The sequence below is a fragment of the Neoarius graeffei genome, chromosome 14 (assembly GCF_027579695.1).
Source record: "Neoarius graeffei isolate fNeoGra1 chromosome 14, fNeoGra1.pri, whole genome shotgun sequence".
Taxonomy (NCBI): Eukaryota; Metazoa; Chordata; class Actinopteri; order Siluriformes; family Ariidae; genus Neoarius; species Neoarius graeffei.
The window spans coordinates 62,349,111-62,376,033 of NC_083582.1; the positions used below are offsets into that span (position 1 = coordinate 62,349,111).

The following is a 26,923-nucleotide window of genomic DNA, read 5'->3' on the forward strand; positions in this document are numbered from 1 at the left end:
TGTCTGTGTCTATGTGTCAGCCCTGTGATGACCTGGCGACTTGTCCAGGGTGTACCCCGCCTTTCGCCCGTAGTCAGCTGGGATAGGCTCCAGCTTGCCTGCGACCCTGTAGAACAGGATAAAGCGGCTAGAGATGATGAGATGAGACAAATTGCTATTCCTAGTACGCCATACTTCCATATATGGCAGGCATCACCAAATGACGGACCTCGGTCCGGATCCGGACCCAGTGATGGTTCTGTCTGGACCCGTGACCAATGGTAAAGTCACGAGATTAAGTAATTTTCACGAAGCATTATTTTGGATGGTCGTGGCTATTGACAGCGGGCGCTGATACTCCAGTTAATACGACAATAGCTTCACTCAGTTGAACCAATAAAATCGTTAGTTTACCCAGCGCACCACAGCAGAGCAACAAGCAGAGAGGAAGAGAGTTAAGTTCAGAGACAACCGACCGAGACAACATGGCTTGCCCCAAAAGGCGGCGGAAAGTAGACAAGGAAAATCATTGTTTTAAAGATGAATGGACGGAGAAATATATGTTCATTCTTCCGGCGAGCAGTTCAAAACCAGTGTGCCTCATATGCTCCGAAAACGTGGCATTAATTAAAACCGGCAACGTGAAGCGCCACTACGAAACGAAGCACAGCTCTTTTGAGCAAAGTTATCCCCTGAAGTCCGAGCTGAGGGCACGCAAAATAACCCAACTGCAAGCACAGTATGACAGGTCTACCCGACTCATCACACATACATTTACAGCTCAGCAACGTGCAAACGAATGTTCCTTAAAAGTAGCGTGGATTTTGGGGCAACATAAACACATTGGAGTGTGTTCCCTGGTCTAATCAAAGTAGCACTGTCCACCTTGACTATGTTTGGATCGACTTACAGCTGTGAGTCAGCTTTTTCCACTATGAACATTGTCAAAACCAAGTACCGTTCTAGGCTCAACAATGAACACCTACCGGTACATATCTGCATGAGAATGGCACTCCAACCAAGATTTAAATTACTGGCAGGTCAGGCACATGCCCGTTTTTCTCATTAAGAAGACTAAAAGAAGAATTAAAAGAGAAAAGTTCAAAGAAAAATGTTCTGTTTGCATTTCCCCCCCAAAAAGCCACTTGTTTTCTGAAGATGTGGACTTTTTTTTCTTGAAAAGTAGGCCCTCAGTTTTTTAGGCTGGGACCTCCTTATTTTAAGAACAAATAAGAGAAAATGTTAAGTCAACACTCTGTTTGCACTTTTTAGTTAATGTTTTCTGAGTTGACTTTTTTACTTGAAGTGTAGGCCTTCAATTCTTCAGGTTGGGACCTCTTTAATTTAAGAGAAAAAGGAGTTATTCCACTCTGTTTGCACTTTTTTATTTATTTTATTCTGAGGTTTCTGTTGGGCGGCACGGTGGTGTAGTGGTTAGCGCTGTCGCCTCACAGCAAGAAGGTCCGGGTTCGAGCCCCATGGCCGGCGAGGGCCTTTCTGTGCGGAGTTTGCATGTTCTCCCCGTGTCCGTGTGGGTTTCCTCCGGGTGCTCCGGTTTCCCCCACAGTCCAAAGACATGCAGGTTAGGTTAACTGGTGACTCTAAATTGAGCGTAGGTGTGAATGTGAGTGTGAATGGTTGTCTGTGTCTATGCGTCAGCCCTGTGATGACCTGGCGACTTGTCCAGGGTGTACCCCGCCTTTCGCCCGTAGTCAGCTGGGATAGGCTCCAGCTTGCCTGTGACCCTGTAGAACAGGATAAAGCGGCTAGAGATAATGAGATGAATTAGATGAGGTTTCTGTTTTCTTTAATCTGAAATAAAGGCCTTGAATTTATTTTCCTGGGACTACTTTTATTTACGGTAAAAGAGATAGTTGTGCACTCAGTTCATTTCCTGCATTGGAAATAAACAATAAATATTGTTGAAACCATATGAAAATGTGGACATAGGGGAAGGCTATAAGACACAAGCTGGACTTCGGTTCGGACCTTCCGCTTGGACAAAATTTAATAACTGGACCTCAGTGACTTTTAATTGAATACCCCTGATATATGAACTTAAAACATGTCCACATTTCCAGCTCTGGCTTTCACGCCACTCAGAGCTGATCTCATTTCCATATATAGGTTTTAAAAATACACGTTCTGTAGTGTTTGTTCCTCAGACAGACCGTACTGCATATCTGTATAAATTTGCACGAACGTTTTGTGTACATTCAGGTAAACGTGCATTTTTATTTATTTATTTTTAAACACACACAACTTCTTTATACATGTAGTGGCTGATATGAGCATTGTACTTCTTGTTAGTGTTCTCCCATTACACATTACGACCACATGACTCTTCTGCCCTGTAAAACACCGAGCCTTATACATCAACAACTGAGAGAATTATTTATCAGTGTGTGCTGCTTTTCCCGTGCAGGGCCCATAAACTGCCTCCAACACACCCAGCACAGCTGAAATGCACTCACTAATTAATGTTGCTGATGAGGTTGCTTCACATCTGAAGACTGCTAATTTGAAAATAGGTCACAGATCGTCAACAGCAGCAGTAATAATAAACAAAATAAACACGAGCGTGACAAACAAGATAAATAACTTTTCAAACTAAGGGGAAGCTAAAGGTTTGACTAATAGGCTAAATAAGCTTTATACGGCATTAGTGAAAAAGCTCCCTCTGTGGGATGCTCTGTGATCATCGTCTTTTTCATTAGAAAGAAATGCGGATGTGAAAATTGAGCCAGTAGAGAGACTGCACAAAATATTGTCAAATTCTGGGTCCCATTCGGACGTTCATCCCTCCCATGCCAGGATCTGGTCTTCCCAGGCAGTCTCCTGTCCCACTACCTAGCTCTTTGAGGCACCATGGGTGTGGCGCCTATCTCCGTTTCAGCAGCCCTCAGCTTTTTGCCTATTATATAGCTAGGATTACAGTGGGGGCCTGGTTCTCTGGTAATCGCAAATTTTAGACTCCCTACTCGCATCTGCATAGATGTTTTGCAACCACGTGATCAAAATGTGCTACGTCATGAGCATCCACCATGATGGCGGATATACAAAGCAACCAGGATGGCAGCCGCTGAAAGCGTGTCTGTAAACAATGCTGAATTTTCTCAGTATTACCACGATTTGAACGGTCGAGCGAAGATTCAATACAAAGAGGAAATAGATATGTGTGGGTTTTGAGCCATATTATTTTTTAAAAAGTTAGATTTTTCTGAGGATAAGACGCTTCTACCGATCATCATGAACCTAGATCAGTTTGGAAAGCTTAAATTTATGGAAGTTTTGAAATAATATTACTTTGTTTCAGTCAAAATTAGCCAACTTGGTATTAGTTTCTCAGCTTCAACTGTGGTGTCTTGGATGTCTTGGAGCTCCACGGGCGAGCTACTACATGCAGCTTCCACAAATTCAGCTGTCTTCTTCCTCCTTTGAGCTCTTTGGTGTCGTTCGGGAGAACTTTTATTGTTATTGGGAGAACTTTTGAATCTCACCGGAGATAAAATGATTACTGCAAACACGAGCTGTTTTGGTTTTAGCCTCTGTTAGATCAGCCCTGCCGATGTTGTTCAGCTGTGCTCGTCTCCTCTCCGTAAGCCTCAGAGTTTCCTTGCCCTCGTTCCGAATCACGGACAGAATTCTAAAAAAATCGGAACGTGCCACGGTCACAAGTACTGTTGTGACCACAACCATATACAGCACAAAGATATCTCATCTCATCTCATTATCGGTAGCCGCTTTATCCTGTTCTACAGGGTCGCAGGCAAGCTGGAGCCTATCCCAGCTGACTACGGGCGAAAGGCGGGGTACACCCTGGACAGGTCGCCAGGTCATCACAGGGCTGACACATAGACACAGACAACCATTCACACTCACATTCACACCTACGGTCAATTTAGAGTCACCGGTTAACCTAACCTGCATGTCTTTGGACTGTGGGGGAAACCGGAGCACCCGGAGGAAACCCACGCGGACACGGGGAGAACATGCAATCTCCACACAGAAAGGCCCTCGCCGGCCACGGGGCTCGAACCCGGACCTTCTTGCTGTGAGGCGACAGTGCTAACCATTACACCACCGTGCCACCAGCACAAAGATATGGCAGAGCTAAAAGAACGCTTAAAGCAGTGGAAAAACAAAGAGAGTTGTGCACGCGTGAGTATGTTTTGTATGGAATATTGCTTGACCTCGCATTTGTACCGGTATATCCACCAACATGGCCGACTTCTGGGTTTCTATTTTGCTTTGACGTCACTTGCAAGTCAAGGATTGCTGTGTACCTTGCCAGAAAGTACCATTTTTATGATGGTCTTTGGTATGACCTGATCACGAATAGAACTCACAATCTCCCGCTCGTTAACCACTAGGCTGGCTTGTGGTCATCCGGTGTGCCAGTCACAGAGAACTACAACCTTTCAGCTTCTAAAATTCGATCAGCTGAGCTGCGTTGGACAAAATCCTCAATACACCTGTGACCTCATCACAGTAATTAATGTTCTAGGCATGTTTAAACCAATAAATCTATTGTCTTGCCACTGTCCTGTCCAAAATACTGTAATATTTTTCCATTATGTTGCTTAGAAACTAAAGCTTCCTTTTAACATACCAGAGTGCATGGTGGCAGAATAGTTTATTTCTAATACTGCATTATGAACACTGGATTTTATCATATTGCTTTGGTCGCCATTTTATAAAAGCAATACATTACAGTGATTTTTTTTTTCATGGGGTCAGCACTGTCGCCTCACAACAAGAAGGTTCTGGGTTCAAGCCCAGTGGCGAATGAGGGCCTTTCTATGTGGAGTTTGCATGTTCTCCCCATATCTGCGTGGGTTTCCTCCACGTGCTCCGGTTTCCCCTACAGTCCAAAGACATGCAGGTTAGGCTAATTGGTGGCTCTAAATTGTCCATTGATCAAGCTTGGAGAAGGATGGGCTTCACCAAGTTTAAAATGCCCTAAACACACCAATGATGGCCTGTTAAAATGTCATCAGTGGTGCCCCTATGGCCCTTGCTGGCTATGGGACGAAGAAGAAGAAGGGGATTTAAGACACTCTGCTCCACATCATGCCTAAACACTTTACATGTCATACAAACCACTATAACACATGCCAGATTTTGTCTTATTCTTATTGTTTTATGATTTGATGATGTGCCATGCACTCTCTGAGTTAATTGTGTTTTTCACAGACTTAAGAATAAAACTCAGACACAGTCATTCTGTTCCACCCTAGTTCGGAGCACAGTGCTTTTAATTTTTTTCTTTAAAGAGAAAGATTACTGCTTTCTATAGTTAAACGTGTTTTGTAAAACATAAAGAAATTTTGTCTTCTGATCAAATCCTTATAGGCTTGTATCCCTTCCTGGTAGGCATGATGTGGCAGCTGTACGTATGTAACTGGGAGATCCATAATTACCTCCACCAAGGAGGTTTTGTTTTCGGTGTGGTTTGTTTGTTACTTGCGAAAATCTGAGATTTTTGCAAGTATGTTGATCTGTCGGGCGGCACGGTGGTGTAGTGGTTAGCGCTGTCGCCTCACAGCAAGAAGGTCCTGGGTTCGAGCACCGGGGCCGGCGAGGGCCTTTCTGTGTGGGGTTTGCATGTTCTCCCCGTGTCCGCGTGGGTTTCCTCCGGGTGCTCCGGTTTCCCCCACAGTCCAAAGACATGCAGGTTAGGTTAACTGGTGGCTCTAAATTGACCGTAAGTGTGAGTGTGAATGGTTGTCTGTGTCTATGTGTCAGCCCTGTGATGACCTGGCGACTTGTCCAGGGTGTACCCCGCCTTTCGCCCGTAGTCAGCTGGGATAGGCTCCAGCTTGCCTGCGACCCTGTAGAACAGGATAAAGCGGTTAGAGATAATGAGATGAGATGTTGATCTGTCCATTTTTCCATTTGTTTGTTTGTTGGTGCTCTAGCGTCGTCATTTCTTGACCAATCTCCACCAAAATGCATAGGACAACTCACTAGGGTCATACAAAGACATCATTAGTTTTTGGTGGGTCAAGGTCAAAGGTCAAGGTTGCCAAGGTTGAATCTTGTAAAAACACCTAATCGGCCATAACTTCCGTTTCTTTGCGATTTTCAAAAGAAGTATCGTGCTCTGCATGACTTTATCTGTTTGTTTGTCTGCCTTTAAGCAAGATTCCATAAAACCTACCAAGCCGATTTCTGTGAAACTTGGTAGAGGCTGTGGCATAAGCCAAGGGATCTCATCTCATTATCTCTAGCCGCTTTATCCTGTTCTACAGGGTTGCAGGCAAGCTGGAGCCTATCCCAGCTGACTACAGGCGAAAGGCGGGGTACACCCTGGACAAGTCGCCAGGTCATCACAGGGCTGACACATAGACACAGACAACCATTCACACTCACACCTATGGTCAATTTAGAGTCACCAGTTAACCTAACCTGCATGTCTTTGGACTGTGGGGGAAACCGGAGCACCCAGAGGAAACCCACACGGACACGGGGAGAACATGCAAACTCCGCACAGAAAGGCCCTCGCCGGCCACGGGGCTCGAATCCGGACCTTCTTGCTGTGAGGCGACAGCGCTAACCACTACACCACCGTGCCGCCTAGGCCAAGGGATAACGCAGTAAATTTTGGAGCAGATCCTGGTCAAAAGGACGGGTCCATGAATTTAGTTTCACTTTCACTAATGTTGCAAGATATGGCATTTGGCCTTTGCGGAGGTCTGTGTTTTCAGAGTGTCCTATTTTTGCAGAGTAGCCTGTCTTTCAGTATAGCTAGTTTAAGCTTGCCCAACACTGTCAGGATTTTTTTTTCTATATCAGCTTTAATGAGGTGCCACTGAAAACTGCACCATTCCTGTCTCAAAAGTGATTCACAGTTTTGTTTCAAATGACAGCAACAAAACTTCTATCTATCCATTATTAGTTGTGTTCTACATTGCCCCTTGTTTGTTGGATAGATTGCCTCCTATTGTCTTCTGCCTCACAGACTGAAAAAGAAAAAAATAAATAAATAAACCACCCATGGTCTCAGCCATTTTGGTTGTTTTGAGCCATTGTCTGAAGTTTTCATAAGGAGTAAGCTTTCTTTGTGAACTTAATCCAGTTGAATCAAATGAATTGAAACTGACGTTAATATAGCTAGCATCAAGAAGGGGGCGGCACGGTGGTGTAGTGGTTAGCACTGTCATCTCACAGCAAGAAGGTTCTGGGTTCGAGCCCAGTGGCTGGCGAGGGCCTTTCTGTGTGGAGTTTACACATTCTCTCTGTGTGGGTTTCCTCCAGGTGCTCCGGTTTCCCCCAAAGACATGCAGGTTAGGCTAATTGGTGGCTCTAAATTGACTGAGTGTGAATGGTTGTTTGTCTCTATTGCTGCTTTTCCACTACAAACGCAGCTGAGTTGGGCTAAGCCGTGCCGTGCTGAGTCGAGCTGAGCGGGGCTATTGGAGTTGCATTTCGACTACAACCGCGCTGAACCGTGCTGGCTGGAAGTGGGTGGACACATTGGGTGGAGTTAGCGAAAGTGGGTGGCCGTCACGTGATGTCGTTAAGCAGCGCAAACAGTGACATCAGTGAGCTTTTAAGCGGTAGTCTCACGACCCGGATAGTAAACAATAAACATGGAGGACATGGAGTCGTTAGTGTTGCTGGTCTTGGTGCTGTGGCTTGTTGTCACCGACAACGCCAACAGATACTGGCAAGAGCGTATAGATGAGGCGAGGCACATAAGGCTTCAGAAATTCTCGTAATTCGTAATTATTCTTCTTCCGGGTTTGCGGTGTTTACAGATCCCAGCATGCTCGCGGGGCGTGTGTGGGCGTGTGAGGACACTCCTTCTCACCAATCAGTGCACAGGGGAGTGTCTGCTCACGCCCCAGCCTCACTCGGCTCGCTTTGGCTCGCTTCAGCCCCACTCCAAAACCGTGCGAGTTTTAGGGGCTAAGTAGGGCTGAAGCGAGCCGAGTCGTGCTGTTTTTTGGTAGTCGAAATGCGAGCCGTGTCGGGCTGAAGTGAGCTGAAGTAAGCTGAAGTGAGCTGAAAAAGGGTAGTGGAAAAGGGCCATATGTGTCAGCCCTGTGATAACCTGGCGACTTGTCCAGGGTGTACCCTGCCTCTCACCCATAGTCAGCTGGGATAGGCTCCAGCTTGCTTGTGACCCTGCACAGGATAAGCGGTTATGGATGGATGGATGGATATCATCTCATTCTCATCTCATTATCTCTAGCCGCTTTATCCTTCTACAGGGTCGCAGGCAAGCTGGAGCCTATCCCAGCTGACTACGGGCGAAAGGCGGGGTACACCCTGGACAAGTCGCCAGGTCATCACAGGGCTGACACATAGACACAGACAACCATTCACACTCACATTCACACCTACGGTCAATTTAGAGTCACCAGTTAACCTAACCTGCATGTCTTTGGACTGTGGGGGAAACCGGAGCACCCGGAGGAAACCCACGCGGACACGGGGAGAACATGCAAACTCCACACAGAAAGGCCCTCGCCGGCCCCGGGGCTCGAACCCAGGACCTTCTTGCTGTGAGGCGACAGCGCTAACCACTACACCACCGTGCCGCCCGGATGGATATCATAACAATGGAAAATACTGTACACGAATATAAAATGAAACATCATGCAGACATGACAGTAGCAATGCAAGTAAGTGCAACAATGAATTGTGATGCTTTTTTCTGAAATTAACATACACTACCATTCAAAAGTTTGGGGTCACCCAGACAATTTTGTGTTTTCCATGAAAAGTCACACTTTTATTTACCACCATAAGTTGTAAAATGAATAGAAAATATAGTCAAGACATTTTTTCTGGCCATTTTGAGCATTTAATCGACCCCACAAATGTGATGCTCCAGAAACTCAATCTGCTCAAAGGAAGGTCAGTTTTATAGCTTCTCTAAAGAGCTAAACTGTTTTCACCTGTGCTAACATGATTGTACAAGGGTTTTCTAATCATCCATTAGCCTTCTGAGGCAATGAGCAAACACATTGTACCATTAGAACACTGGAGTGATAGTTGCTGGAAATGGGCCTCTATACACCTATGGAGCTATTGCACCAAAAACCAGACATTTGCAGCTAGAATAGTCATTTACCACATTAGCAATGTATAGATAATTTTCACTGACGTCACGGCATTCCGGGGAACGCCCTCCAGCCGCCATTTTGTGGGGCTAACAAAACCGACCATCGCTATTACCGGCTACGTTATCTCGGACGAATTTATAAAGTTATATAGTCAGTTTTCTAAAATAAAGATCAATGTCGGCAAAATCAAGCAAACGGAAGTATATGGATACATTGGATGACATCTCACGACAACGGTATGCAGCCAAACTGGCCTTGATTGGGGGAATTGACCCCTACGAAGTGGACAAAGATGCATTTTCAAGTGACTATGCAGGGCTGCCATCCATATCGTACCCTGATATTGTGAACTATTTCGTGAATAGTAAAAGTACCTACACACTTGACGACCTCAAAGCATACAAGTCGCTGGAGTCATACAATTATTTTGTCTGTGGCTGGGTCCGTGAAGTCCACCATATAAAAACAAGTGACAGTCGTGTCCTACGGTAATTACAGCCAAGGTATGTAAACATTGGAATTTTAGAGCTCTCAACACTGCATATAAATATATGTGTGTGTATAATATCGAGTTGATTTAAGACAAATTTTACATCCATTAGTGGTATTACAGTACCATGTCAGTTCCAGTTAGGCATTCTCCAGAGATTGTTTACACAATGTTTTGGTTTCCAAAAACAAACACAATTGATTGTTTATTTAAACAACTTACCACTTATAAAATGATCGGAGCAGACTTTGCTGTGTTTGGAAGGCTGATAATCCTTGCGGTTGATTCTCGCAAGCCATAGATTTCTCCTTTGTATGCTGAGTTTCTTTGTTTGCTCGCCTTTGTGCTCCCGTACAGTGGGAATTCCATAAAAGCTCCGCTTGACGTCATCATCTGACCTATTACGACAGCCGTGAATACAACAGGTGTGCACCATTGCTACCTTTAAATAGCCTGCTTGGGTTCTTTTGAAGACTTTGTACTCATGCGTTACAATGTGTGCTCAGTGACCCGTACGGTAAGCTTGACCCGCAAGATGGCCGCCACTAGGGAATCCCCGACTCTGTGACGTCATGTGAAAACTATCTATAGAGTGTATTTCTGATTAGTTTAAAGTGATCTTCTTTGAAAAGAACAGTGCTTTTCTTTCAAAAATAAGGAAATTTCAAAGTGACCCCAAACTTTTGAACAGTAGTGTATTAATCAAAAAGCATCAAAAGTATCAAGTATCAAAAAAACTTTATTTGCCAGGTATGTGAACACACACGAGGAATTTGACTCCGGTTTCACTTAGCTCTCTTAGTGCAAACAGATAAAAAGCATAGACAAAAACAAAAAGCTATGTACATGTAGAAGGGTAAATATATGTATCGACAGCATAGTGCAAGGATGAATTAGTAAATATAAATATACAGCGTGCACAGAATGACGGTATGAGTGTGCAGATATTTCACAGTTGATGTTACTGATATTTGAGTCCGGTTTTAGCTGTTCATCACAGAGACAGCCTGAGGGGAAAAAACTGTTCTTGTGTCTGGTTGTTTTTGCGTACAGTGTTCTGTAGCGTCTCCCAGAGGGGAGAAGTTTAAACAATTTGTGACCAGGGTGTGATGGGTCTGCAGAGATGTTACCTGCCCGTTTCCTGACTCTGGACAGGTACAGGTCTTGGATGGAGGGCAGGCTGACACCAATAATTTTCTCTGCAGACCTTATTGTCCGTTGCAGTCTGTTCTTGTCCTGTTTGGTGACCGATCCAAACCAAACAGTGATGGAAGAGCAGAGAACAGACTGAATGATTAATGACTTGCTGGTTGAATCGATATCATCCCACGTATTCACAATGCTAATATATTGTATTGTCATGATAAATAATAGTGGTAATCACTTCTAAACAGGTAAACAGAGTTGAAATGCCAGACGAGACAGAAAGAATGAAGGCAGGCTGATTAAAGTGTTGCGATGGGAATTTGTTGATTGAGCCATTGCTATGATCAAACACGTAGCTTTTGGTACAACTCACATGCCATCATATTGACACACCTGACCAAATGAGGTACACGGTTCAGGCTCAGCAAAGGCTCTTTGAAGTTAAAGCCTTCATCTCCAAGGCAAAACAGAAGAAATCAATGGGTTTGTCTGAGTGTGAAGGTGCAGCTTGTGATGCAGCAGATATCTGGACTGGTACCATCAGTGAAGCTTTACGTATCCTCACATACCCCTTTTCCACCAAATCAGTTCCAGGGCTGGTTCGGGGCCAGTGCTGGTGCTGGTTCACAACTCATTCAACTTGCGAACCAGCTGAGAACCAGTTTGCTTTTCCATAGCTCGGGGCACTAAGGGGAGCCACGTCATTACGTTGCTGTATACGTCAGTTACGTCGCTGTATACGTCAGTTACGTCGCTGCGTTTGCATAAACCTTGGCGCGAATATCGAAGCAACAACAACACGGAGAAGAAGAAGCAGCAACAACAACAATAATGGATGACTTTGTGTTTGGACAGCTGCTGCTTCTCGTCGCTTAAAAATGGCGACCTTTCACGGTCTTGCTATTGTTGTTGGTCTTAACAACTCCGCCCCCCTGCTGATGTAAGCGGTTCTTTCCTCTGGCCCAGCAAAGAGCTGGTGCTAGCCTGGAACCGGTTTTTCTGGCCCCAGAGCCAGTTCTTTGTCAGTGGAAACAGAAAACCCGGTTCCAAACTAAGCACTGGCCCCGAACCAGCCCCGGAACTTCTTTGGTGGAAAAGGGGCAACAGTCACATGTAATCCTTTTCTTGGGCCATGCTGTAATGATATCATTTCTCCAGATTAGAAGGGCTACCCAAGGTCTTCAACCTGTAAGCACAAACATGATAATCATCCATACTCCACCAATAAGCCACAGCAAGAAGATCTTCAACTCATCTTCTTTTCTACTCAGTCACACCAGATCACTATCATTATGATGGTCATGAACACGACATTGTCATTTGTTACAGGTACACATTTGCGAATGTAGCAAAGTTTTGTACTGTCATTTATTCTATAATTGATTGTATCCACATTTAGAGGTATATATCGTACTTGGGCAACTTTCAAAATGTTTGCTCAACATACTCTAGCGTGCTGATGGTCCAGTTACTCTCACACAGATTCACAGGGAGTCCCGTCCTTATCCTTGCCTCAAACCCTTGATTAATTCCCTTCTACGGACACAGTGCTTTATTAGATATAGGTTGTAATTTTCTCTGAGTTTATGAAGTGCACAAAGTGGACAGGTCAGAGAAAAAGACGGGAAAAAAAAACATGCACGGCTCATTAATTGCAGGAATGGCTTTAGTACCTGGCCGTGTGATTGACATTTCTGAAGCATCATCAACATCCCTTTACTGTAACCACATTCAGTTATCTCTTTCTTGGCTCCAAAGTGGGAGGATATTGAGCGCTTCACACATTTTGCTGGGTCGAAAATCACAGCATTTCAGCCAAGCGGAGAAAAGAAAAAAGCAGTTAGACAAAAAAAAAAAAAGTCAGCCGGCTGGAGCCTTTTTAAAAAATGGATATTACACAAAATTACACTAGCTCAGTACGGTCTCACACATCACACTGTGTCATCAATCAATACAGATATGATACAAAATGCACTGTCATGCTGATTTTTCAAGATATCTTCTGTATCTAGTTTCAAGCACGACAGAATTTTTACGCATTTAGCCAAGAGATTAATGGAGTCTCTGTGCACAAGTGAATAACAATTTTGTATTTGAACTTCATTACAATGCTTAAGTAGCATTTTAGGCAATTTGTACTTGGGCCAAATGTTTTACAGGGTATTTCAAAAAATTTGATATTATTTGAGATGTAAATATCCCAGAAACTACATAGTCTAGGCAAATGAAACTGAACAGGCTTAAGGAGAACTGAAGTCATTTTTAAACTTGCTTTATTTCTTAATTAACGTGTTATTCAATTACATTTTCGGTTTTATTAACCTTATATCGTGACTCGTATTGGCAACTAATTGCAATTAAATATGATACTTATCGGCCTATTCAGTTTTTAGCCGTGTTGAATTTAGTTTGTTTGGTCCACGGCAGGCGTCGCTTATCCGCGCGATCTTCACGAGACTTGTGCGAGACTTCGAAACGTGACGTGTCAGCCAGGTGTCAGTGCCGCTGTTTTGAAAACTGTTTTCCAAACTAAATATTGCACAAAAACAAGTTTAAATGATGATTACTGCCTACGTTTTTCAAACTTTCCTAATTGCTATCAAAACAAACAAAACTTCCGGCTTGATTACATCAGCATTCAAAAGAGGGCGCGCGCGTCTTTTGACAACGTTGGCAAATGTTGGTGACTTTGATTTCCGCTGTACGTTTTACTTCCGTCCTACGATGTCTCGCACAGGTCTCGACGAATCTCGTTTACGGCCATTGCTTTGACATATGGACTGATATATTACAGAGCATATTTCAAACACTCATAACTTGCTATAGCAGTGACAAAATAGCTATCAAACATGCATTCCTATATTTATTAAAATGAGATAAATAGAATTTTGATCATAAAAAATTTGCCTTCAGTTCTCCTTTAATGTTGAGCAATATAAGATTTATTCCTCAAAATTTGAATGAGAAATTCAAAGGTATGTGGATTCCATGAATGATTTCACAAATTTTTAATATGCGTGCCGCCTGAGACACAGACACACAGAGACACACACAGACAGCTTTCCTCTTTGAACTTTTTGTGCCGTGTCCAAATCAGCATTGCAGTTGGTACATTTTTAGAGAATTCTCTCATAAGTGCACGCTGTACAGTCCTGTTCGACTGTCTTCGAGCGTACTCTAACACACAAAACTCCTTTTCTTTTCTTTTCTTTTCTTTTCATTTCTATACCTAAAAAGATAAAAACAAAAAAACATTAAACATGACATTTTGACCTGCTTCCACACATGCTGTTAAAATTTGAGGTCAATTGAATGAGAATTGGCAAAGTTACTAGATTGTGAAATGATATCAAAATTTTTTTAAACACCCTGTACTCCTTACAGTTTAATTTATATATTTTTTTTAGTGATCAGATTTTCAGGGATTTTTTAACCTATAATTTTTATTATTATCTATACAGGACACTTTTTCGATGGAATAAAAACGTGTTCTATTCCCGTCTAGCAGATTTCCTTCATTTGGTTTGATAGCATGCGATATTGTTAGCATATTGCTTATCGTCTGTGTATTACATCACTCTACCCAATGGAGAATGAATGTTGAATATGGCTTATGATATTACATGGTTGTCAAGACAACATAAGGTTACATGTCGGAGACGTAAAACTTCCGCGCTAGCGGGTGACTGTGACAATTTGTAAACAAACATGGCCACCAGGTTTGCTTCGTTAAATACCGAAGATTTTGAGAGAATTTTAAAAGATAATGATGTATTGAATACCTGAAAGGAATGTGTATGTATAATAATAATAATAATAATAATAATAATAATAATAATGATGATGATGGCTTTTTTCGTGGTATATCATATAGGGGAGAGTGGGGTAAGATGAGCCACTTTTTACATTTTTCATCATAACTACATGTTAAAGCCATTTTTGCTTCCAGTCTACACACCATACCAAATTTCAAAGTGTACTGTTACTATCTGAGCAAAAAATAATTGATAAGCTCTTATGGTTAGAGTGATATTACCTCTTGAAAAAAAAATGTCAAGTGGCTCAACTTACCCCATGCACGGGGTAAGATGAGCCACTGTGTGGGGTAAATTGAGCCAACACAAAACATGTTAGGTTAACAAAGTAAACAACTTTTATTATTAGAAATGCAATCAGTGAATCAAGTCAATCAAGTGGGGGATAGGGCCGTTGCATAGAGAAGGGGAGATGAAGAGAGAGGTGATAGAACGAGATGGGATAGGGAGGGATAGATAGATGGATAGAGAGAGAGAGATATGCATAGATAGATAGAAAGAGGGATGGTTAGAGAGGGAATGAGAGATATACTATATTATAGAAATTACTAAAACAGTAGAACAGTGCCAAAAAAATCTTATTTCTTTCAGTAGGTTAAAACATTGCTAAAACATGCAGCAATCATTCCATCAATCATTCAATCATTTCATCATTATTCAATGTTCCAAGCGTTCAAATGGCAAGGGAACACCATTTGCCTCTCCCTCCGTGCTGTCCCCCCAACAGTAAAGGGGCGGGGCAATTTTTTCACAATATCCTGTCTTCTCCTTTCGATTACGTTCATTATGTCTTATATTAAATATAGTTAGTTTTTGTTTTTTTTTTCTTTTTTATCAGACATCTAATTTTTGGGTTTGTTTACCTGACATGTTTCGACGTACAACTTCCGTCTTCCTCAGAGTGTCACCGGATGTTATTGGTGACGCATCTTTTATCAGCTGCTGTTTCTGAAGGCGTGGCCTTCCTGTCTGGTTTGACAAACCCAAAAATTAGATGTCTGATAAAAAAGAAAAAAAACAAAAACTAACAATATCCTGTCTTGACAGGACAGCCTCATCTTTCTCTTTGAAGACAAAGGTTGGCTTTCTTGCAGAGCCATGGCATGACCGGCTTCTTTTGAGAAATCTTGCCTCTATTTCGAAGACATCCAATTTGATTATCTGGCCAATGAAGAAATGCACTTTCTTCTTCCCTGTGAATTTTGCCACAACATAATCCCCCACATCTAACAACTGGTCTTCCTCATCTGATGTCATATATATATATATATATATATATATATATATATATATATATATATATATGTTGTTGTCCTGTGATGACCTGGCGACTTGTCCAGGGTGTACCCCGCCTTTCGCCCGTAGTCAGCTGGGATAGGCTCCAGCTTGCCTGCGACCCTGTAGAAGGATAAAGCGGCTAGAGATAATGTGATGTGTGATGTTGTTGTCATATATGACCAGTAAATGTGAAAACTTAAGTGTCATCCATATTGGGTAAGCTCAGCCACCAATGGGGTAAGTTGAGCCAGTGTCTCAACTTGCCCCACATCTAATGGCTCATCTTACCCCGTGGCCACCATTTTGTAGAAAAATGCTAATAAAGGGGATTAGGCTAATCAAAATTATTTTTAGCATTCATATCATAGCTTAGAAAGCCACTAACTTAACCCTAATGTGTCTAAATATTATTCTACTTTTGTCTTCTCTAAATCATCTTCACTGTGGACAAACATGGAATTGACTTAGAAAGCACAAAAACACATTTTTATAAATATGTCCCTCACTTAGTTTGACATGTGGTGCTCCTCTCCACAAGTGTAAGTAAATGGTCCCGGCCCCCTTTGAATGTGGTCACATGGTCACATTTGTTTACTGTTTCTTAGAAATAGGGGGTGGCTCATCTTACCCCCTGGCTCATCTTACCCCGCTCTCCCCTATATTCCATTCAGCTACTCGTCTTCAACTCATTCAATATCATGCTAGCTGAATGGGATATATCTGATATCCCTTACAGAAAAACACATAAACTTCACATGTGATTTCTCACATATGAAATATGTGGAAAATGTGTTTTGCACATGGGAAACATGTTATTTGCACATGGGAAACATGTGGTTTTGGCCCAATTTTATGTGAATCACATGTGGGAATGTTTTACACATGTGGTAACATGTGATCACATGTGAAATTCATGTGTTTTTTCATACCACTCAACACCAGGCAATATTATTTAAATCTTGCATATTTCGGTACATTTACAACTAGGTATGGACACACAACCCATACTTTCAATTCAGTATCCTTTTCTGTATGGTTTCTATCTCTTTAAACTTCAACCAAAGAAACTTCACGTGAGCTGTATAAACAGCATAGGTTCTGTCATTTCTACAGGACACAAAACACATTTTCTTAATTATTCCCTGAAACTCCCGCACTTTTATTTTGCACATAGATATATCCCTTTCTTAGTTGCAATGTGGTGAATAATCCACAGTAGGTACTACAAAGCTGTTCAGATAAATAACTGAAAAATAAGCTGAAGTTTTTAAGGAGTTAAAATATTGAGAATTACAAAACAAGCTATATTTACAGTGGATCAGTCTGTTCTTTGGCTTTTATGTTCTAATCATATTTTTTCTCACTTTTCTTGTACCTCTGTTTTGCTCTTCATTTTGCATGTAAAGGTTGTGTATAAGAACAACGACGTGAGGTTGGAACTGTCTCGTCTGGCCAAACAAGGTGATCCCAAGATGAAGGTGAGTGGAATGGTGGCATTCAAGTGTGAGAACGTGGCCACGCTGGACCCTGTCACCTTCGAGACCCCCGAGTCCTACATCACCCTCAGCAAGTGGACTGCAAAAAAAGCTGGTTCCATCTCCTTTGATTTCCGCACCACCGAGCCCAATGGACTGCTCCTCTTTAGCCATGGCAAGCCCAAACAACAGCATCAGAAAGACTCCAAGGGTCCTAAAACTATGAAGGTAGACTTCTTTGCCATTGAGATGCTCGATGGCCATCTTTACCTTCTACTAGACATGGGCTCAGGAACAACCAAGACGCAGGCCATGAACAAGAAGGTCAACGATGGAGAATGGTACCATGTGGACTTCCAGAGGGATGGTAGATCAGGTAAATTAGTTTTATTTATTTATTCTTATTTCCAATATATGTGGTGATGATTTAGTAAAGTTACAATTATATTATAACAATATATATATATATATATATATATATATATCATCTCATTATCTCTAGCCGCTTTATCCTGTTCTACAGGGTCGCAGGCAAGCTGGAGCCTATCCCAGCTGACTACGGGCGAAAGGCGGGGTACACCCTGGACAAGTCGCCAGGTCATCACAGGGCCGACACATAGACACAGACAACCATTCACACTCACATTCACACCTACGCTCAATTTAGAGTCACCAGTTAACCTAACCTGCATGTCTTTGGACTGTGGGGGAAACCAGAGCACCCGGAGGAAACCCACACAGACACGGGGAGAACATGCAAACTCTGCACAGAAAGGCCCTCACCGGCCACGGGGCTCGAACCCAGAACCTTCTTGCTGTGAGGCGACAGCGCTAACCACTACACCACCGTGCCGCCTAAATTGTCTCATTTCCCTAAATAATTTATTGTACCCTTAAGTGTATATTTAGTGATGCTCTAGTTGGATTCTTGTTGGCCTTTAATGTGTTGCCTCAAATATGAATGGGCATGAAATCCCAAAGATGCTCCGTCAGTTTGGGATTTAAACATGAACAGCCTCCATCCTTCCCGTTTTCCTCTTTCTCACTTCCACTCTTTTCTCTGCACAAGTTGCTATGGAAACCAGAAGTCGAGTTCCCACAGGAGGGAGAGTGTTAGCAATTGGCACTGCCCAGTAAAGACAGTTCATCCCTCATTTTTCCCCTCCTCCTTCACTCCCTTCCATCAGCGAAATGTTTGCCTGAAGTCTAGAGAGCGGCCTTTTTTATGGTTCTCTGTCCTTCCAGCCACCAAGCTTTGCCTTATTGATCTGAGGCTTCTCTCCCAGGTGAAAAACGCCCGTCTTCCTCTTCTCTCTGGAGACAGATATGCAGGTCACCTACATTAATTCTGACATGCCGAACGAGCGAGAATTATGTGGAGAAAATTAAATGGCGCATGGAGCAATTATGAAATCAGATTTCTAAAGCAAGAGTGGTATTTTAGCTTCACGGTAATGCAGAATTCAATTGGGATTTAACAGGGCTGAGCAAAAGGGGAGAGAGAGAGAGAGAGAGAGAGAGAGAGAGAGATATGTGCTCTCCAGTTTTAAATTGTATTTTTCTTCCAGGCATACCCCATAGATGCTATCCATGAAGCTGAATTCCATCAGGTCTTTAAAATGAGATTAGCATAAGCCCTCTAATACAGTGTTGCATTGTTGCCATGGTGAGTTTGGTCACATTTTGATGGCACGGAAAAGGGGAAAAAAAAAACGGATATTGGCAAACTATGGGGAATCTGAAACGGGACTGACAGATGGGACCTTCACTGTGTTCCAAACAGAATGAGCTGTGCTGTGTCACTGCGGCCTGTATGAATTGGCTGCCTACACACACACACACACACGAAATAAACTCATACGTGCACAGTATGTGTATATAGGTGTGTGTGTGTGAGGAAGTATAAAAGCAGTTCCACCATACGGTAGTGCTGTGCCGTGTAATCTGCGAACACTGAGAACCAGAGACTGGATGATAGAGCAGGCTCATTACTGATGACCTGAGAGAGATGTTTGGCTGCTATTTAGGGCAATAATTGCCAAGTTCAGTGCACTGGACAAGATGGTGTGTGTGTGTGTGTGTGTGTGTGTGTGTGTGTGTGTGTGTCAGGGACATTAAACCATAGAAAGATGTGGTGTGACAACTTTAATCAAGGGAAGCAATATTCATGTCAACTAGTGAAGCGTGCAACAAATTAAACCTCCACATTTTTGGCCAAATGGAGGAAAAAAAAACCCTCCCCTTTTTATATGAAGAATCTCAAATGTAACGTGACTAATGACGTATGGCAGGTGGACCAGAAATCAACGACATGTGTGTTATCAATTATCATAACATTCTGAACCATGAAATGCTGTTTGTATGAAAATCTGGTTTTCTAGTAAGACCTTTCTTTGTGATTATAATTCCTCCATAATACTACAGAAGAGTTGTGTGTTTATTTTAACATGTAGCTTAGCATTTGTATCATTTCTACAGTATTGGCACTGTAGCAATGTACATTATATGCAAAACCTGATGCAAGCAATTATAATAAAGAAAAGTTTGTAGAACCAGTAGTTTATATCATGTACAAAATTACACTCACAATGTTACACGTGTAACCTGAGACAGAAATGTATACTATAACTAGCAAGATATCATTGTATATTATATGAAAATGAGTGGGAAATACGCCACTCGTATCTTTCGTACGAGCTACGTCAGGGACATGAAGAATCAAAACCATGACATAAATCTCTATATGTCACTCGTGAGGAAATCGATGAATTGTTTTGATAAATTTGGGTACTTTTTGTTTGTGACCGACTAGTGACCTAGTGGTAATGTGTCCGCCTCTCGATCGGGAGATTGTGAGTTCTATTCACGGTCGGGTCATACCAAAGACCATCATAAAAATGGTACCTACCGCCATCTGGCAAGGCACGCTGCAATACAGATGTGCATGGGGAGTTAAACTCTCGTGGTTACCAGAGGACTAGCCCCCCACTGTAACCCTAGCTATGTAATAGGCGAGAGGCCGAGGGCTATGGAAACGGAGATCGGTGCTGCCCGATGCGCCACATACAGGTTGGGCCTGGTTAGTACTTGAGTGGGAGACTGCCTAGGAATACCAGGTACTGTAAGGCGTGGGAAGGACTTTGACTTTTGACTTTTTGTTTGTGAATGTGTCTATATAATAAAAAGAATCACACGGCTTGAAGATATGAAGTTTATCTTCTTGTGTTGAAAAACTCGCATTTTTCATACAAATACATCATGGATCTGAGTGACGTATTTAAATTATATTGGCTGACTTTTTTCGTGGTATATCAGATATATTCCATTCACCTAGCATGATACTGAACGAGTCGAAGACAAGTTCAATATCATGCTAGCGGAATGGAATATATCTGATATACCATGAAAATGCCAGACAATATTATAATTATTATTACACATACGCATTCTTTTCAGGTGTTCAACGCATCTTTTTCTTTCAAAATTCTCTCAAAATCTTCTGTACTTAAAGAAGCAAACCTGGCAGCCATGTGATCACAGTTGCTTGCTAGCACGGAAGTTTTACATCTCCGATGTGTCTCTTTTCCAGTTTTTCGATGTCCATTGGTATGTTTTTCTCTTGTAAATATGCGTGAAGCATATCTAATGAAGTTTTCATAGCCTTTCAAGTGTTCAACGCGTCTTTCTCTTTCCCGGCGAACGAAGAAATGTTTCTGCATCTGCACAGCAGAAAACTTTCTCACTGGATATTTGCATCAGCACTGACGTGTGATGTCATGTTGTCTTGACAACCATGCAATATTGTAAACCATATTCAATGCTCATTCTCCATTGGGTAGACTGACATAATACACATAGGATAAGCGATATGTGAACAATATTGCATGCAATCAAACCAAATGAATGAAACCTGCAAGAAGGGAATAGAATACGTTTTTATTCCATTGAAAAAGTGTCCTGTATGGATAATATTTTGCGATATTTGACTCCAGTGATGTCACTCCCAGTGTTTTCCCGTTGACTAGACGTGCATTGTCAAAATAGTGAACCGGTTCAAAATTTAAATTCTTTTGATTAACTTGCATTTTTTTTTGTGGATGTGTCCATATAGTATAAAGAACATTACACTGTGACGCAAAGATATGAAGTTTATCTTTTCGTGTTGTAAATTATTTTCACTCGTTCACATTGCTTGCTCATGAATATGTTCGCCACTCAACGATAAACCTTCATATCTTTATGCAGCTGTGTAATATCCTCTATGTACAAGACAAAAATGACTTTGCTATGTGTTTATGAATATTTAATATCTATATCCTCAGTAGTTACATTATAGTTGCAAGTATAGTTCCTAAGTAACTACAGGTATTCTCGACAATTAATACAATAACATGTGGCCAAGGGGGGGGGGACATAAAATCTTTTCATCTTGTCTGTAATAAGCAGGCTGAAGTTTAACTTTAAAGTTTGGATTATTATTGTTAGTTTGTGTTTCTCTCCTACTCCTGTACTCCCACTGCCTGTATCTCAGTTGCTTACAGCTACACCAATTTAGCCTTGGTTAAGGATTAAATAGTTTGCATTTCACCACACAGTAAAGTTATCGTGCTGCAAATGGCCGATATCACTCAATTTTTAAATTAGAATGGTAGTTTATGGGCGATTAAACTTTAATAAACAGGACTTGGCAAGCTCTGTATGTACATTACACCCCTGACTGCAAAGGCCCATCACGCAAATAATGTCTTTTCTTTTGTCACTGCCTTTAAGGCGTGAAAAATGGCAGCATGTAATGGAGGAAAATGAAGAGGTGGAGGATGATGCAGAATTGCATTGTGCATTTAAATGTTGTTGTTAGTGAACTGTCTCCAAGTAAACAATGAGGCTGATTTAGAGTCCATGAGTTTTAATATCATTAGAGTCAATGCAAGGTGCTGCCTTGAAGGCAGATCGTTATCGGTTATATTACCCCCTGTATCAGTGTCAAGCGAAAATTTAAGCTAAGAGCTGTAGGTGGCACTGAAGTCAAGCCTTGGAAATGATTGCACTGCTGAATGTATTCGCAAAAAAAAAAATACGGTCGCACACTTGCAAACTTGTAACCAGAGGTGGAAAAAGTACCCAACTTCATTACTTAAAGGAGAACCGAAGAGAATTTTTTTTTATGATCAAAATTCTATTTATCAGCCCTGTGACGACCTGGCGACTTGTCCAGGGTGTACCCCGCCTTTCGCCCGTAGTCAGCTGGGATAGGCTCCAGCTTGCCTGCAACCCTGTAGAAGGATAAAGCGGCTACAGATAATGAGATGAGATGAGATGAGAATTCTATTTATCTCATTTTAATAAATATAGGAATGCATGTTTGATAGCTATTTTGTCACTGCTATAGCAAGTTATGAGTGTTTGAAATATGCTATGTAATACATCAGTCCATATGTCAAAGCAATGGCCGTAAACGAGATTCGCTGAGACCTGTGCGAGACATTGTAGGACGGAAGTAAAACGTACAGCGGAAATCAAAGTCACCAACATCTGCCAACGTTGTCAAAAGACGCGCGCGCCCTCTTTCGAATGCTGATGTAATCAAGCCGGAAGTTTTGTTTGTTTTGATAGCAATCAGGAAAGTTTGAAAAAAGTCGGCAGTAATCGTCATTTAAACTCGTTTTTGTGCAATTTCGTTTGGGAAAACAGTTTTCAAAATGGCGGCACTGACACCTGGCTGACACGTCACGTTTTGAAGTCTCGCACAAGTCTCGTGAAGATCGCACGGATAACCGACGCCTGCCGTGGACCGAACGAACTAAATTCAACACGGCTAAAAACTGAATAGGCTGATAAATACAATATTTATTTGCAATTAGCTGCCAATACAAGTCATGATATAAGGTTACTAAAACCGAAAATGTAATTGAATAACACGTTAATTAAGATATAAGGCAAGTTTAAAAATGACTTCAGTTCTCCTTTAAGTCAAAGTACGGATCCCACTGGTCAAATGTTACTCCAATACAAGTGAAAGTTGTCCAGTCAAATTTTGACTTAAGTTAAAGTACTGAAGTACTTGCTTTTAAAAATACTTAAGTATTAGAAGTACATTTTCTGTCAATTTGTATTCTTGCTACAACGCTTACAAAACCTAATGCCTCTGAAGCAACCAACTGGATTTACTGACTAACTTGTAGAGCCTGTAGAATAAACACCCTTTAAACACAGATTTCTATATTCTCTTTATTTGACAAGATTATGCTAAAACATGTTTCTGAAAAGACTTCAGATAAGTTAATGTTACTCATGTTAGCGTAACTCCGTTTTTACATGCTAACTAACAGTGTCCAAGTTAACTAGCTATGTGTTAACGTTAGCCGTGGACAAGATTATGGCAACTTGGTGGGAAAATCCATAGAAAGTCCTTTGACTAACCAGACTGCATACCGTAGCTATTGCAACATTATCACTAGCTCTAAAAGCACAGACAACTTCATTGCAAGCTTTCTCTTGGAATAAAACGTTGACATACCTCAATATGCTTCTGCAGGTTGGGTGGCAAGTTTTGGTAGACTGTGAGGTGGTTCATTTTAAGCAAGCAACGCAAACATTTAAAATGAAACAAACCTTTAATCTGTACAGAAAACTGAAACATGGGTTCTAGGTATGGCCATGAGTGCATGCATTCCGCAGAAGAACCGCCTCCTTCCATTCTGCCATCAACTGATCGTGTTCAAATAACGCTGCTGAGAAATCACTGAACTTGATGTTGTACAGTCTATAGATGTGACTTGACCCTAGTGATTACTGATCGGCTGTCTCAGTGTCACCTGCAAAAAAAAATCAATCATGTTTTAGAAAAGAAAAGAAAATCGACTTTCAAAGCTGCTTCATCGTAACGAGTAACGAGGACCTTGATAGAAATGTAGTGGAGTGAAAAGTATGATATTTGTCTTTCAAATGTAGTGACATTAAAGTCATAAGTTTCCAAAAAATAAAATAATAATACTTGAGTAAAGTACAGATATTCAAAAGTGTACTTACAGTGGGGCAAAAAGGTATTTAGTCAGTCACCAATTGTGCAAGTTCTCCCACTTAAAAAGATGAGAGAGGCCTGTAATTTTCATCATAGGTACACTTCAACTATGAGAGACAAAATGAGAAAAAAAAATCCAGAAAATCACACTGTCTGATTTTTAAAGAATTTATTTGCAAATTATGGTGGAAAATAAGTATTTGGTCAATAACAAAAGTTCATCTCAATACTTTGTTGTATACCCTTTGTTAGCAATGACAGAGGTCAAACGTTTTCTGTAAGTCTTCACAAGGTTTTCACACACTGTTACTGGTATTTTGGCCCATTCCTCCATGCAGATCTCCTCTAGAGCAGTGATGTTTTGGGGCTGTCGCTGGGCAACACGGACTTTCAACTCCCTCCAAAGATTTTCTATGGGGTTGAGATCTGGAGACTGGCTAGGCCACTCCAGGACCTTGAAATGCTTCTTACGAAGCCACTCCTTCGTTGCCCGGGCGGTGTGTTTGGGATCACTGTCATGCTGAAAGACCAAGCCACGTTTCATCTTCAATGCCCTTGCTGATGGAAGGAGGTTTTCACTCAAAATCTCACGATACATGGCCCCATTCATTCTTTCCTTTACACAGATCAATCGTCCTGGTCCCTTTGCAGAAAAACAGCCCCAAAGCATGATGTTTCCACCCCCCTGCTTCACAGTAGGTATGGTGTTCTTTGGCTGCAACTCAGCATTCTTTCTCCTCCAAACACGACAAGTTGAGTTTTTACCAAAAAGTTCTATTTTGGTTTCATCTGACCATATGACATTCTCCCAATCCTCTTCTGGATCATCCAAATGCTCTCTAGCAAACTTCAGACGGGCCTGGACGTGTACTGGCTTAAGCAGGGGGACACGTCTGGCACTGCAGGATTTGAGTCCCTGGCGGCGTAGTGTGTTACTGATGGTAGCCTTTGTTACTTTGGTCCCAGCTCTCTGCAGGTCATTCATTAGGTCCCCCCGTGTGGTTCTGGGATTTTTGCTCACCATTCTTGTGATCATTTTGACCCCACGGGGTGAGATCTTGTGTGGAGCCCCAGATCGAGGGAGATTATCAGTGGTCTTGTATGTCTTCCATTTTGCTCCCACAGTTGATTTCTTCACACCAAGCTACTTACCTATTGCAGATTCAGTCTTCCCAGCCTGGTGCAGGTCTACAATTTTGTTTCTGGTGTCCTTTGACAGCTCTTTGGTTTTGGCCATAGTGGAGTTTGGAGTGTGACTGTTTGAGGTTGTGGACAGGTGTCTTTTATACTGATAACGAGTTCAAACAGGTGCCATTAATACAGGTAACGAGTGGAGGACAGAGGAGCCTCTTAAAGAAGAAGTTACAGGTCTGCGAGAGCCAGAAATCTTGCTTGTTTGTAGGTGACCAAATACTTATTTTACCGAGGAATTTACCAATTAATTCATTAAAATCCTACAATGTGATTTCCTGGATTATTTCCCCCCATTCTCTCTCATAGTTGAAGTGTACCTATGATGAAAATTACAGGCCTCTCTCATCTTTCTAAGTGGGAGAACTTGCACAATTGGTGGCTGACTAAATACTTTTTTGCCCCACTGTACAGTAAGTGCAGTAGTCAAGTAAATGTACTTCGTTACTGTCCACCTCTGCTTGTAACTATTCGCATGACTTAAGCTGTATACAGAGGTTAGGGTTAGGGGTGGAGTTCGCATCCAGACCTTTTCTAATGACTTAATTCATGGGAAATTTAACAGCATTCAAACACATTGCCCTAATTTGTTCGAATATGTGTACATTTCTCATGAGATCAGGTTGAAAAAGAGTATTAAAGGTAAAACTAGCTCCTAACTGGTTAATTTAGGGAGATTTCTAAATTCCAGAGGCATGCAGTATTGCTATGTCTAGAAAACCAAATCATGAATCATCCAAAATGGCTGCTGCTTGTGGTACATTTCGAATCAAGTTCATGTATTTGAAAAGTTTTAAATACAATGAAAACATTTGGAAAAAAAATCATGAGGGCAACTGATTGTGCAGTCAGTCAGGAATTCAGGAATCCAGATTTTCCTTTAGATAATTACAAATAATCATATCACAAAGCCATGGATACACTAGAGTACAGTCTGCTAATTAAAAGTGTTGTTTAAATCAATACAGACTTGAGTGAATTGTAAATATACAATGTCCTCCACAATTATTGGCACCTCTTGTAAAAAAAATAGTGAAAAGGGTTAGAAAACATCCACCTGTTGGTGAAATCGCTTCATATTGCACTGAAAAAAGAGAAAAATCCAACCTTTAATTGAAATACATTTATTGAGAGAAAAACAAATCCCTCTTCAATAAATTTACTTTCAACAAAAACACACAATTATTGGCACCGTTGCATTTAATACTTTACACAACCTCAGTTTGCCAGTAAAACAGCACTGAGTCTCCTATAACATTTTATAAGGTTGGAGATACAGAGCAGGGCATCTGAGCCCATTCCTCTTTACACAATCTCTCCAGATCATCCAGGGTCCTCGCTCTCTCTTGTGCTCTCTCCTCTTCAGGTCAGCCCACAGGTTTTCAGTGGGGTTCACATCAGGGGACTGAGATGGCCACAGCAGAAGCTTGATTCTGTGCTCAGTTAACTCT

The 26,923-nt window shown here is 41.7% G+C and overlaps 1 protein-coding gene across 5 annotated transcripts in view; it reads left to right on the forward strand.

The window, feature by feature from the left end:
* nrxn1a (neurexin 1a) overlaps nt 1–26,923 on the forward strand; it is a 435,939-nt gene that overhangs the window by 136,251 nt on the left and 272,765 nt on the right. For all 5 annotated transcript variants that reach the window (XM_060940196.1, XM_060940197.1, XM_060940198.1 and 2 more), the window contains exon 5: nt 17,192–17,636. In XM_060940196.1, the coding sequence (XP_060796179.1) occupies nt 17,192–17,636 (445 nt within the window). The remainder of the gene's footprint in view (nt 1–17,191; nt 17,637–26,923) is intronic.